The sequence below is a fragment of the Rhea pennata genome, chromosome 5 (assembly GCF_028389875.1).
Source record: "Rhea pennata isolate bPtePen1 chromosome 5, bPtePen1.pri, whole genome shotgun sequence".
Taxonomy (NCBI): domain Eukaryota; kingdom Metazoa; phylum Chordata; class Aves; order Rheiformes; family Rheidae; genus Rhea; species Rhea pennata.
This window is the reverse complement of record NC_084667.1, coordinates 35530345-35544948: the sequence shown is the minus strand read 5'-3', so window position 1 is coordinate 35544948 and position 14604 is coordinate 35530345. Positions and strand designations below refer to the sequence as shown.

Below are 14604 nucleotides of genomic sequence, written 5' to 3'. Positions count from 1 at the left end.
GTTCGGGTTTTACTGCATAGCCTGTCTTTATAAGCACTTCTGAGAAAATTTGCAGTTCAGGTGTCAGCAGCAAAAGCAACAGGTGTACAAGTGGAAAGAGCAGTGAGGCAAAAAGATTCCTTGAGAGACTCAGGGACAGACAAAGAGACAGAATGAACCATCACTCAAAATAAGATTGAATTGGTGGGGGCGGTGACAGAAAGCTCAAGCCCACAAAAGATAACAATAGAAAAGACACAGAGAATGACAATTAAGTTTCTGGTCAATACAGAGCCCTTTTATTTCTTGCATATATGCAGGTTAGGAAGTTGTGGAAACAAACACTTGCACAGATTTGCTAAACTGAACAAGTTTTCAGTGCTATAGTACTATGAAAAGAGTCTGCAATGAATGTACATCTTATATATCCCTACACTGTGTTAAATTAAAAAGTAGAGAGCAAAATGCTCTCTTAAATTTTATTTATTTGAAAAGAATACCAGAACTGTCAAAAGATCATCTCTCTCTCACACACACACATGCGTGCACACACAAACGCCTTCAAATTTCATTTGTAAGCAGGGAGCAGTATAATTTTTAGATGCTAGAAAGTTCACAAAGATAATAGGAGAAATGGCTTGAACTCTTGTCTACCATTATAAAGACAGTAATAAAGCTTTATGACTCCACTGCCTCACCCATGAAGACATGGACCCTGATTCATCCTATCTGGCACTGGCAAAGGCTAAGAGTGGATGAAAATGCAGTGGATGTCTACTGCAGACAAAGCAAGAGTCTGCTTTAGCTTGTGCCTCTATAGCCATAGTCCTTACTGCACACATAATGGTGGTCCTGTGTGGCTGCAAACTTCCCCACTCACAGTTTCATGGCAAATCTACTCTGAAATGCTGCACTGCACTTACAGTCCTACAAGGCTGATGTCCTGCTGACTCAAAGACCCCCCCCCCATGCAGAGAGTGTTCAGTATGGGATGGTGACAGATTCATGCCATCAAAACCAGGGAGCTGGAGCAAATCACAAATGAGGCCCATTACATCCCTGTCTCTCATGTCTCAGCAATCATTTAAGTTAAAAGTCCAAATTCAAATTTCTGGATTGCAGGATCAATAGGAGAGGTATATAAATTTACATCCAGATAACAATTCAAATATTCAAAAATGCTCAGACCGAGCATTTGCTGAGGGACTTGTATTTGCAGCAACACGAAGTATAGTAGAGCAATGCTGCATCCAACGCACACATTGCACGAATACCAATCTTTTTTCATCCCCCTTTTTATGGCAGCACAGCTGTGTAGCAGTTCTGACTCTGTCGTCATATCTAACAGCATAAAACCAAGAAAAAGCTACTTTTACAAAATTACTGAGGTCAATCTCTCACCTGCCAGTTGAACCATAGAGAACATCCAGTGTGATTCCAGCCCTTCAGAGCAGAACAAATGGTTGGGGACCAAATTTCTTATTTTCTTTGGCAGCAGCACATTGATTTCCTTCCAGGTTCTTTCTGGTACTTTAGCCAAGAGCAATATATGGTTAAACTATGCACAGCAAAACCAGGAGTGTGCTGGTTCTAAACATTTCCTGATTCACTCTCACAGCATAAGCACAGCCAGTACATCTCCACATCAGGACTGTGCCACTGGCATTTTTAACAGATGTAAGAAAAGTTGTTTAAGTGAGAGAGGGAAATCACCTTTTTGCCTCAACCATTATTAGGAAAAGTTTCTGTCAGAAGAATCTTAAAACAGAGTTTATTAAGGCATATTGCTCTGCTACATTTCTCCTTTCTGATCTCTCACTGGGGGCACTGGACTATAAGACAATGTTAAACAACAGTAGAAGTTAATTACTCTTACTTGAAATCTACAAGTCTGAGGGCTTCAATAGCATTCTCAAGATTGAGAATAAAGAACTTCTGACTCTGCAAGGTAAATACCTGTAATGCTCACTAAGTCCCTAGCAAGATCTCATCACTTAAACCTTGAAGGCAGCCAGCATTTCAGATCTTATAGTTAACTGAAAATTTTTGCCTTAGTAATTGGATTTAGGTGAATTTGTTTTGCAAATGGTGTTTCTAAAAAAACCTGTAAAATACAGCAAAAAAGTTTCATTTTTATCACTGGCAAAAAACACTGTTAGAGAAATCTCTATTTTTTTATATCTCTCACTGAAGTGACTGGGCCAGAATTCATGTCTGCTGCATCAGCCAGCCTGCAGAGAAATATGACTCCCTTACTTTGGAAGCCTTACAAATCAGAAAAACCAATCTGTGAATAGATATCATTACTGGAATCAAAAAGCAGTAAAATCAGCTATTTAATTTTTCTGTGCTTTGCTTTTTCTTTCTGTATTTAACCCAGAAGAGAATTGACTAACATATAGTATGTCAAAATCAAGATTGAGCAAAGTAAGGAAAAATATCCTATAAATATATGAAAGGTGTCAACACAGGAAAAAAAAAGAGAGCGAGAGACAGAAAGAGATAGCCTGCTGCAGCAGGAGATCAGACTATATCTCATAAGATTCCCTCCAATCTGAATTATTCCTTTATACTATGATTTATTCTCAGATATCAAAGGTGACTTATTAAACAGAGTCACTGAAATAGTCATTTTGCACTCCATGAATACTGATCCTCTTCTTTGCAAAAAACCCTTTTTCTCCCCTCAGTGAAGAGGACACAAAACTAACTCCAATGATATTCACATGAGTAAAAAAACCATCATTAAAGGGGTAACATACTGTCTGCTTTTCCAAACCTTTTCAGCTATACCAAAAGGACAAAGAAGGTAAAAATTTGTTATGATGAGAACAGTCGGCCCTAAGTTGACAGCACTCCATGGAAAGGGTGGTTAGTGTAGAGACTCCATTCATTGCCAGTGTAGAGACTCCCCTGCCAGGTCTGAGTGTTAGGAGAGAACAGGCATCATTAAAAGTTACCTTCAGTTCTCCCAGCCACAATACACTTTGTGGCCTGAACTCAGCAGAATATTAAGAACAACAAAAATTTGATAGAATATCACACTGTGAATGTTTGCTTCCTAACTAGTTAGAAACTAAAAACTGTTCATAATCTTGGGGAGTCCTTTACCTTTCATCTTATCTATTTTTAAACTACAAATAAACCAAATTTGTCTTTCTAAAATAGGAAATGAATATCAAAACTAACAGTCTTCATCACTGTAGCAAAGTAACTTACAACCTGGATTATGTGTTTCAAATTAAATCTACATAATTAATTTCAAAATGCAAAGTAGGTATATGCATGCCAACTCCAAAATCAAATATTCATATTATGCGTGTGCACAGTAGATTAAAAAAAAAATTTTTGCTATCTTGCGCTTCCCAAAAGGCTTTCAACAATCTTGCCATCCATTGAATAACCCTGATCTACTTTGGCACCTTTTACTAGTCTTCCTTGTCTTCCCTTTACATTTTCTCAGCTTTCCCCTGGTTGTTCCTATCTGTCTAATGTCCATTTTAGCTTGGTTCTGCTGCCATTTATGCTAGTGAGAAAAATAAAAAATAAAACAAAAAAACCCTTCCATCAACTTTAATTGTGCAGATTATTAAATACTTAGTGTGCATATTTTCTGCATTTCCACTGCAACCATCCACATAAAGAGAGAAACAAATGACATAATGAAGTAGCTGAAGCAAAGTCCACAACACCAGCAATATAATGTGGTTTCTATAAAAGAAAATAAATGAATAATAAAAAGCCCACCACAGATTATCTGTAATCCTCTAGGTCTATTGCCTCACACAAAACATACATACCATAATTACATTCTATTCAAAATACTTAAGCAAAAAAACAAAATCAAGTGGCCCTGCTAACAGTTACATTTCAGCTTAATATTAAACTCCAGTATGCATTTCTCTCCATCACTCCAAATCCCTCAGGGTTAATATGACCTCAGAAATCCAACTACTAACAGACACTAGCAAATTTAATGAGACTAGAAATGGGGTCAGACTATCATATTTCTTAAGATTGCTACACTGTTTTTCAAAAAGGGAAAAAAGTAAAAAAAACCATTTATGAGGTTGTATCATTGTTCTGCCAGCTTTCTTAAATTTGCTCATTACAGGTTAGTGAACAACTGATTACAAGATCCTCCCACCACCCCTAGGCAGCAATGAACCAAATTAATAGAGACGAGGCAATTAAGTAAGGAAGACATTCCCAGGATATGTGAACTGAAGTGACAAATATTGTATCTAACACAATACGGTACAAGTATTTCTAACAAATAGCTGAGAAGATAACTGTGACAAGTCATAGTAAGATCATTAAAATATCCTTAAGTGAAGAGAGTTATTTTTAAAAATCAGACTGGGTGAAAAACACCTTAGAAATGACAAGGTACAGGTGATTATTCACCATCCTCTGTTACAGCCAGTGTTAAAAAATAGTTCAGTGAACTAGTTTGCCAGGCAACAACATTGTAAAAATGATGGTAAAATACGGTGTATGAAAGGAACAAGTCAATTTTTGTGAACAAAAACAATTTTCACATTTATGGAAAGCAGCTGTTATGCAGCATTCAGTATTATCAATCTGAAACAGTGCAATAGGCTGCTACCTGCATAGTGTCAGGCATAACAAGGCATATGAGGTCATACTATACTGACTGCTATATAAACATTATTAAAAGAGCAACTTGTGGAGATAGGTTAATAAGGGTTTCCACTGCATCTCCTCAGCTGAGCTGGAGGAAGGAAAGACACAGGAAGGTAAAGTGGCTTGCCTAAGGCCGAAAAGATTAATCAGTAATACAACTAGGGTAGAATCAGAAGGAATGACGTATAATGATCAAAATTAAAACTTCTCCAAATCATATTGCCCATCTGGAGATAGATGGCAACGTAATTTTTTCCTCACTATAAGACTGTAGAGAGTTAAATGAGTTGACTGTCTTGAGGATCCCATCATTAGTCTAATCTCTGTTTTGCAGTCTGGTGAGGAGGCATATCCTTTTAAGAAGGACTACGTGGTCCTTTTCTGGTTCTCCTCCTCCTGGTTAGTTCAATCAGTGCGAATGTCCCCAGAACATTTTGACAAAGTTTGCTTTTTTCTTTTTTTCTCTTTTATTAAGAGGAAAGGTATCTCAGATCTATTGAGGTCAACAGCCAGGATTTCATCCTTAATGATCTTCCAAGGCTTACAAGAATAGTCTCATTTATATTACATACATGATAATAAAAACAACATGGCTTAACTGCTAAAATAAGAGACAAAGTACGGATCTTTATTCCAATGAAGGGGCAGAGGGATAGTGTAGTGGTTATCACATCTGCTTTACACGTTCAAGGTCCTGGGTTCAAGCCCCAGTGGAACCAGCAGCAGGAAATCTTTGGAAGGCTGGACTACATTGTCTCCAGAGGTGCCTTCCAACCCTACTGATTCTGTGATTCTTGTCAGCAGAATACTAAATTCTGATTGCTTGATATCTGTAAAAGTCAAGGTTTCACGATAGTACTGCAAGGTAGGTGACCATTAGCCACACATAGTGAATGGGAAAACAAAGACACAGCCTTTAAGTAATTTGCTAAGTTTAGAAAGACCTGAGAAGGAATCAAATCAAAGAGTACACAACACAGGTTCTGTTTCTTTTATTGGCTGGATTGTTTACAGCTCATGTTAAGTTTAACCTTGCTTCCTTGAAGACTCTTTAAAACTTAAACTCTTCAGCATATGACCAAGTTTTCTGACTCTAACAGATTTGAAATAAAGTTCAAATATGCACACCAAAAACTGTGGCCAGTGCAGCAGTAAAACTCTTGGTGTGGTTCACAAGTAGAGTCCTCGACATTCATAGGCTCTCATGGAGCAGGACAGGCAAAAGCATGCACTTAGTTTCATAGTGATCTGCAAACATTGGCTTTATCACATTTAGCTCACTGCTTCCCACATTCAGGAAACTGTGTTTGACAGCAGCCTCAATCGCCAAGTAGAGCAGTAGAATATATAAACACCTGATCACCATCTTCTCTGAAATATGCCAACAGGTATGATGAAAACTGGAATGCAAGTAAACATTATCAACCACAAATGACATATGAATTCTTTGAAAAAGTCTTGCTTGTACCAGAGCAAAATTTGTAGAGCAGAAAACATAAACCATTGAGTCAAAGTCATAAAGAAATAGTAGAAGAGCTAGTCAGAGGGTTAACAAAGTTGCATTCCTACTTTGATATCGCAATTAAAAAAAACCACACATAATTCTGGTAAAGATATACAGAGAAAGCATCATCTATGACTTCGAACAAAGATAAACTAACATTCACACAAGTTCTGTTATTTTATGGTAGAGACATTAATTTGATTGTCATCTCTGAAGAGGATACCAAGTTCCAAATGGGAAGATATTCTTCAGACAGATGAAGTCTACTATTTCCTTAGGATACAAAAAGAGAGAAAAAAAGCCTTTCCCACAGATTTCCACATTTCAGTATGTGTTCTAAAAATATTCAGCCAGAGTTCTTACACGATACGGGCTCTACCAGCACTAGCTTGATCTCTACACAGTGTTTGTGTGCTACATACTATGGAACATGCTACTTATCCTGACAAGAGGATTTCAGGGTGAATACTTAGCTGTCATCTAGGATGAAATATGGTGCTTGACCATAAAAAAAAAAAAAAAAAAAAAAAAAAGAAAGAAAAAGAAAAAAAAAGAAAGAAAGAAATAGAAAGAAATCAGAGAGTGAGTTATCCAACTAACAGCAAGCCACAAATACGAAATACTAACACTAATGAATGAAGGTCTAATGAAGCAAGTTAAAGCAAGTCATCACAAATTCACACAACTGTTATAATGGACAAATTCAAACTTCCTTTAGGTTAAAAGCTAAAGTTCTTCTGTGACTTCTGAATTTTGATATTTAATGAATTTAAAGCATAGCTCTGAGAAGTAACAGTAATGCATTTCTACAGCAGGTTAAATAGTTGAATATAAAGTTACAGTGATAAAACTATCCAAATGAAAAAGTTAGGAAACATCTTGCATTTTGGTAGGCTTACATACTCCAAGAACAAGGAAAGCGCATAAAGTACAAGGAAAATGTAGCTGCTTTTACTGCCTGTGGGCTAAACTGCTGACCTACATTTTAGCATCCTGAATACAGGAACAAACAGATGTTTTACCCAGGTATTTAAAGGGGGGATTCTAAGTTCATATTCCCCATAAATGCCACCAAATAATAGCAAATCAATACAGTCATTCTTTTACTAACATCATCCTTTGGATCCAGTCAACTAGCAATACCACAAAATGCCTCTGAAAAGGAGCATGTGCATGAGTACATCTATTTTAACTAACACCACCAAAATCCTCATAAACAACCTGGCTTCCAGTTTTGTTGCAGGTGGAATGTAAGTCACTAAAATCAGAAATATTTACTTCAAAAGTTAAGCTCCCCTTCTGAAGCTACAAAATTCTGTGCTGAATTATTACATGTAACTGAGAGAAATGAAAAGAACAGGTCTTTCCATGAGATACTATTAGTGCCTTAAGCCATGCAATAACTGGTGACAAGGAATGAACTCAGCAGATAACTGTGTTGTACTATTGGCATAGCACCCTCCTTTCTCCTGTAGTACACTATTCCTAGAGCTTATTGCAAAAAACTGTTTCAATAACCTTTTCAATTCTCTAGCAAGCATTTTATTCTTGAATGGTTTTAAAAAATTCGTACAGCAACAAATAGAGACGTGTAAATACAATGAACTTTTTACTTCAAATACCTTCAACTCTCAGCTCTTTTATTACAGATAATGCACTTTTACTCTCTAGGGTTTCTTACAGTCTTTAACTAAATGCTTTAGAGAACGATGACACAAAAATCCTTTGCGATAACAGAATGCAGAAGCCATTCAGATATGCAGTAAGTAGGAAGCAGGTTTAAAACTGCTAATAAGATCGGAGGGGGGAAAAATAGAGAAAGAATAGACCAGAATGAGATAAAAGCTAGTATGCTTTATCCAGGTTAATACACAGAAGTCATGTCCCTAGGGATCATTCATTTCAGAAATTCATATCTAAGAGAGTAGGTAGATAAGCAAACAGGAAATGGTTCAGTGAACTATGACCTGACCGAAAGAAACCACTGCTCAAAATTCATTCCAAACCTGAATTTACTTGTCTTTAAGGCCAGATTAACACATGGGCACCAAAATCTAACAATCTCCATCACCTACAGAATACAAGGGATAAGAGAACATCAGCTTGCTGAATAGAAAGGAAAATATCTGTAAAATCTGGGGCGAGACTCTATTTATGACTGTGTAACAGCACTTCCCTGCTTGTAACCCTAAGGACTAAACTAAATTTGTGAAGTTTAGTGATAGACGCCCAGATCCATTCTTTTCCTTGACAGTCCTAGTTGTATTTGCTAACTGAACATGTGAAAAACAATGTTAAACACATGTTGTTGAAAGGCCCATCATGTGTTTTGTACCTCAAACTCAATGATCTCAAAAATCCTCTTCTCAGCTGTACAGAGGCCATATGAAGTTCTAGAAGTAAAATCTAATGTGCATTGTCCTTGAAATAATTCAGTTCCTGAATAGGTCAAATCCATCCTACTTTACAAGGGTTCTTATGCTACTCTCATCACCAGGAATATTCTGTCAAAGTGGTTTTTTTTTTTTTTTTTTTTTTTGGGGGGGGGGGAAGAAATGCAGTTTTCATTAAAAAACCCTAAAAGTTGCCATTATAAATTTCCATATTTGTGGTCTCATATCTCTACGTTCCATAGAAGTCTGTATATCTGTCATCCCAATTTGGGAGAAAAACAAGGTAGAATTGTTGCAGTTTCCCCAGCATAAAATTTCTCTTACTTCTATTTCAAGTAACTTCCAACATCAGACAAACATCTTCTATCACTGAATCAATTCATCCCAAATATACACTGTTATTTTTCCTTACAGTTTCAAAGAAGTCTTAGCATCATCTCAACCATTACTCCTTTCCCCAGTGGAGTAACAAACTAGTAAGTAACAAAGTATTTAGTAGCAGTAAAAAAGTAACAAAATCTTTAGCAGCGCTGTGAAAGACACAACAGTACCTCCCGCACTTCACAGACGCAGATTTGGTCCTAGAGCTTTGGAGGAAGCATTAGAAGTGCTTACTTTTTGTACTGAAAACCTGCAAATTACTTCAAACAATTCATCCAGAATTCCTTGAAACCTGCAATGAGATGGTATTCCAGCCCATATTATCTGCCAAGGAAATCAAGGTTTGGGTTCGCTCTCCCTGCAGATTGTTAAATCCTTCAGTAGTGTGTTTGGATTTTCGACCTGATAACAAAGTCTCTGCTTCTTCCATTATAGGTCCTCACTATTCCCTCTAGTTGTCCACCATCCCTCAGTTTCCACATACCACTTTCATTTGTTTTAACACAAGCTCAGGAAACACGGAATCAGTACAATTTTTTTCTTATAGCCAAGCCAAATATGACTGCAAATATTTTGTACCGTAAAAATTGATGTCATGTCCACTTCAGCTCTCTTCACCTTAAGCTAGCATTAATTCAAGGGCTATTGTGGCAGGTCTGTTGCTAAGCTCCCACCTCACCTGTGTGGGGGCCTCTCCTGCAACCCCTTCTAAAGTCCTGCTTCTCTTGCTATGCTTTAGGTGATCACACTCCTCAGTACAAGCTGTTAGCTGGGAGTAAAGTTTCAAATCTGAACTTGAAAAACATACTAATTTTTGCGTATGACAAGCCCACACTGACATATACAAACTGTCAGGTTGGCTTGTTTGTTTGTTCATTTTTAATCACTCCAATTTTTTCAGCAAACATGAGTTTGGGAAACAGTGATTACAATTCTGCCTTGACTTAAAAGGCAAACTTTCCTTTATTAAACGTGCTCATTTCCACTGAAAAGTTGTCCCTATAACAAGATTTTTTCCTAAGTCATTCAGGAATTTCCATCATATCCTACATGGCCTATAGATCAGATTTCATCACTACAGCTGCTATAGTTAGTTTCACCAGGGATATATGGATATACATACAGACAGTTTAGTCACTGTGCAGCAAACAGAGCTCCAGTCACCATTATCTACTATATAGAAATATAAAATAACTCAGCAAGAAATAGAAAATTAAGATAAACATATAAATATTAGACAAACAAGCCAAAAGGAACATTGTAAGAAATCTATGTTTCTTAAATTGATAGCCACCCTAACATTGACTTTTTTAACAAAAGAGTGCATGTAGACCTTAATTTATATTACAGGACATCTAAGCAAATCCTTCAGAGAAGTTTAGAGAACTTGCTGATGCATGGCACATTTTAAAGAGCAGTGCAAAGTTATAAATATGCACGGTGTGACCTCATCCATATTGTTCTTTCATAGGGCTCAGATCTTTAGTTTAAGAGAAAAAGGAAGAAAGTAACAAAAGGAGGAAGAAATGTCTTTTGCTTAAGACGCAGAATTAGTAGACAGGAAACCTGGATTCTATTTTTGGTTTTGCCACAGAGGTCACTTACAGCAAACTTTCAGGGGTGAAATGCTACAGTCAAAGGACTTAGCTGCAAGTTCTTAGATTTGAAATGCTTGTATATTTTCTCTGCCTCACCTTCTTCATCTGAAACAGTGATAAAAATTTTCATCTATACCCACTGATGATGTTGATCCTGGTCCTTTGAGATTCTGTGGAAACTTCCACCAGCAAAAAACACAATAATAGTACTAGCACCAAGGAAGACAGAAAAATAGACATCTAATGGGTTTATTTTCCAGGTACTCAAATTCGAAGTTTTGACTTTCAACGAAAGAAAAAATCTTTACATAATACACATTGTCTTTTGCTTGTATACAAGTTGAAATTATAATCTCCATTTTCACCTTTCTTTTTAAAAATTATAATGATGTTCAAACTGTGTATTAAGTAGTCCTGCATCATTGCATTTCTGAAGATTAGGAAGACAAACTCTCTCTGCACTTTACCCCTTTATTTTCAAGAGTGCTTCCAAGAAATATGGCAAAAATTTCAACATTTTTCAACAAGAGGGTATTTTTTATACTTCATTTCCATAAAAGATTTTTCCTTTATTGCATATTTTAAAATGTCTGTATCATATTGTATTTGTCACAATTTCAACTGTAAACTGAATGTTTAATCTGAGAAACAAACCTATTCTATTCTACTGTTCTATTTTGTTCTCTTTTTGTTACGGCCTACTCTGCTTTGTTCAGCTGACTGACTAGAGATTCAGGGCTCCTGACTGTAAGTTTAGCTGATTATTCAATACGGAAAGTGCAAGAAACCATGACTACCATAAAAAATCTGGCTATATCATAAGCTTTAGCTTAAAGCAAACACAGGAGGCTGATAGTTTTTGTTATGCAGGAGACAAAACGGGGATAGAAGAGAAAGAAAACTTCTTTTATATTAGCTCTCCCATCTGGAAAAACTCCCTAGAATATGGAAAAAATAATTTCAATAGAAAAATGTGAGGAAAGGATCACAGCATTTTTCAAAAGCCAAACTAAAACTCTACTACAGAATGGGGCTATATACATCTCTAAGGAAAATATACCCACTTAACATGCTATAGTGAACTGGCCATTACTGATGGCAACATATACTTGAAACGCATTATTTTGATGGTCATTAAAAATGTGTTACATAGGACTACTAACAGCTTTTGGAGACTAACTGATTTAATTCTTTAAAAGAGAGAATTTAAATCAATTTCCAAATGTTTTTTTTCTCCTCAGAGACAATGATCACTGTTTTTAAGTACATAACTCAGTGAAATGGAAAATAAAGTTTCTGTAACAATAATTTTGTTTTTCCTCAGGATATTTTGTATGTTTAAATACTGAATCTATAACACTCCAGATGTCAATTACAGAAGGTAGGTCAGACAGTGTGTTTGAAAACTACCAGCACAGTGATTCAATACTCCAGGGACTATTCCATACAAGCTGTGATTTCCCACAAAAACCAAGAGGAGAGAAAACAGTGTGAACAACAATTCAGCCAGCACAGGGGCTCAACTTATGGCCCCAGTTCTAAATTCCTTATACAAACAAGGTAACTGTTGACTTTAATAGGACTAATGGCACTACATAAAGTTGCTCTACTGGGCCAAGTAGTTTGCTACAACACACTACTTACTATATAGGACTTGTTTAGATCACTTCCTGTAATAAGATGCAACATAGCGTGGAGTTGATGCAAGGCAGTATCTGCCTGAACAGAGCAGAATCAAAATGAAGGTAGTTTTCAGAAATTCCTAGCCTGCAACTTCTGTGCTTCTCAGTTCTGTGTTACTGTACCTTTGAGTGTCACAGTCATTACTCCCACACCACATCTTCTTTTATCAGTGCATGGAATCTACAGCTAATATCCTCGCTTATGCATTTGCAACTGAAATTTGCTATCATCAACCTGGAACAGCTCTTGTCATCTACAGGACCTACTACCTTAGGCAGTTAACACCGCTGTTTGCAACCGGTCTCCTACTATAGTAACAGACTTCACTGACCTTTTTGCAAGCTGAGTTCTTGGCACAGTAGTTGGCTTCTCTGACTTTTGATCCAAGACTCAGCTGCTGGAAGACATTAGTTTTCACTAAGCAATTAACCTGCGTTGCTGGCAATTTTTGAGTTAGCCTGAGTACTTCTGCAGCAAAATCATTAGTCTATCTTCATTGCTGTGTACATCTGAGGAGGTATCCATGGCTCTGTGTGTTGAGATACTTGAGTTTCTAAGTGAATTAAAGTGATATCCGTTTTCCAACCCACAGGAAAAAAAAATAAACTAATAGGTCAGACTGGACAACACTGCTGTTGATACCAGTCCTTTCCATCCTATCCAGGACTTTCAGGAGTCACTGACTACTAATGTAATTTTTGGCTAGAATCCAGGGAACACTATCAATTATCAAAGGCCTCATATAATATTTTTTCCAGAAGACAACAGACACCAATAGTCTTATTGTGACTATAAGCTTGATGTCATTATCAAAATCCCTACTTGAAGAGTCAGACAAGGAAGGTAGAAAATATCAAATTTCTGGTGAAGAAAAGCCTCATATTTTGTTTGAATATCAGGAGGGTGTTTTCACAGCAACGATTCACAATCTGGCCTGAAGAAAAAAAAGGAATACTAGAATGACATTTAATGAAGCTTAAATCCCTTTTGTTTCCTGTAAACAATCATGCCACATATCAAGATTCTAGTTCAACAAGAATGTGGAAGCTAATTGTATTCGTTTGTTTTTTTCATGGAAACTACATTATGTTAGAGGTAAACCTATATTACAGATGATATTCTAGATGCCAAAGAGCAGCCAAACTCTAAAAATCTACTAATTAGTAGGCTCTCCATCATCAAAAAAATTGAGAGATTATGCTATAACCTCCATATCATTCCCACAGCAACACCTGGAAAAAATCAATCAGCAAACCCTATATTTATTTTTCAGCAGTTTTTATGGAATGCCAGAATTCCAGTGATATTCATTACGATGAATGTCTGATGCAGTAAATACAGGCACATCTCTACTGCAAACATGTTCATCTATTTAAAATGATGATTGCATATTCACTGTCATGATTTACCAGACTGTAGGTATACAAACTTGCAAATGCCTTGACAAACGTATCCCAACTTCCACATTCTTAACATTTTGTAGGCTATTATTTAAAACTGAGTTTAAAATGAGTTTTTAAACCACATTTTGATCTTCAATAGAGTCTGTGTGACAGACTGTATCACTTACCGTTGGACAGGTAATGGAAGGGAATCTAAATGGTTCTCGCCCTTAAAAGCCATTTTATCCTATTCGTTATGTGCACTTCTCCATAGGCTGGAATCTAAAGAGAAACAGTTGTTTAGAAAAATTAGGGAAACTCGGGACTCTTCAATGCAGGGTGGCATGATATTTTCCCATTGACCTGAAGCTAACTCATTAAAAGTGACTGAAAGAACTTCTTTTACCTCAGGCCACCACAAACCTCTAGCAGATAATCAGGGCTAGTAAGCACACTTCATGGCAAAAGCAATATAGGGTTTGTATATTCCTGAAATTCCTGGATTATTGCACAGGTTGTACAGCTGTGTTGAACATATTACAAGGTTAATACAAGGTTGTTACTTAGCCTAATTTTTAAATCATTTTGTAGTAACTTGCACTCCAGAGCAAAAAGGCTTAGTAAGACTATAATTCTTTAGGTTACTGTCAAAAAGACTGATTTTAAGATAGAAAGCAAGTGTATGTTCATATGATTTTAGAATCACATCAAACTACATTTAGAGAAAGGCCTTTGATGTCTAAGTTACCGAAGTAATGGATCCTTTTGAATTAAACTTTTTCATTTTTCTATCAGTTTAAAACTCTACACATCTTTTTCTCTATTTTTTCCCTACACCTAGTGGCCAACAGAAATATCCGAACACTCACCATTGTGCCAGGACAAGGCAGGGAAGGAGGACAGATGGAGGTAGTCTCCCCATTTTAGTAAAAAAAGGAGAGATATTATCTCCATCCCTCCCTCCCTCCTCTGTCAACTTAACTCTGTCAAGTTACCTTAGGGAATTACCCAAGGAAAATCAATGTATGTTCTCAACA

At 36.6% G+C, this 14604-nt stretch overlaps 1 protein-coding gene across 3 annotated transcripts in view; it reads right to left on the bottom strand.

Annotated features, from left to right (window-relative positions):
- INSC (INSC spindle orientation adaptor protein) overlaps window positions 1-14604 on the bottom strand; it is a 143399-nt gene that overhangs the window by 85620 nt on the left and 43175 nt on the right. For all 3 annotated transcript variants that reach the window (XM_062576849.1, XM_062576850.1, XM_062576847.1), the window contains exon 2: window positions 13756-13849. In XM_062576849.1, coding sequence (XP_062432833.1) covers window positions 13756-13808 — 53 coding nt within the window. In that variant the 5' untranslated portion in view covers window positions 13809-13849. The remainder of the gene's footprint in view (window positions 1-13755; window positions 13850-14604) is intronic.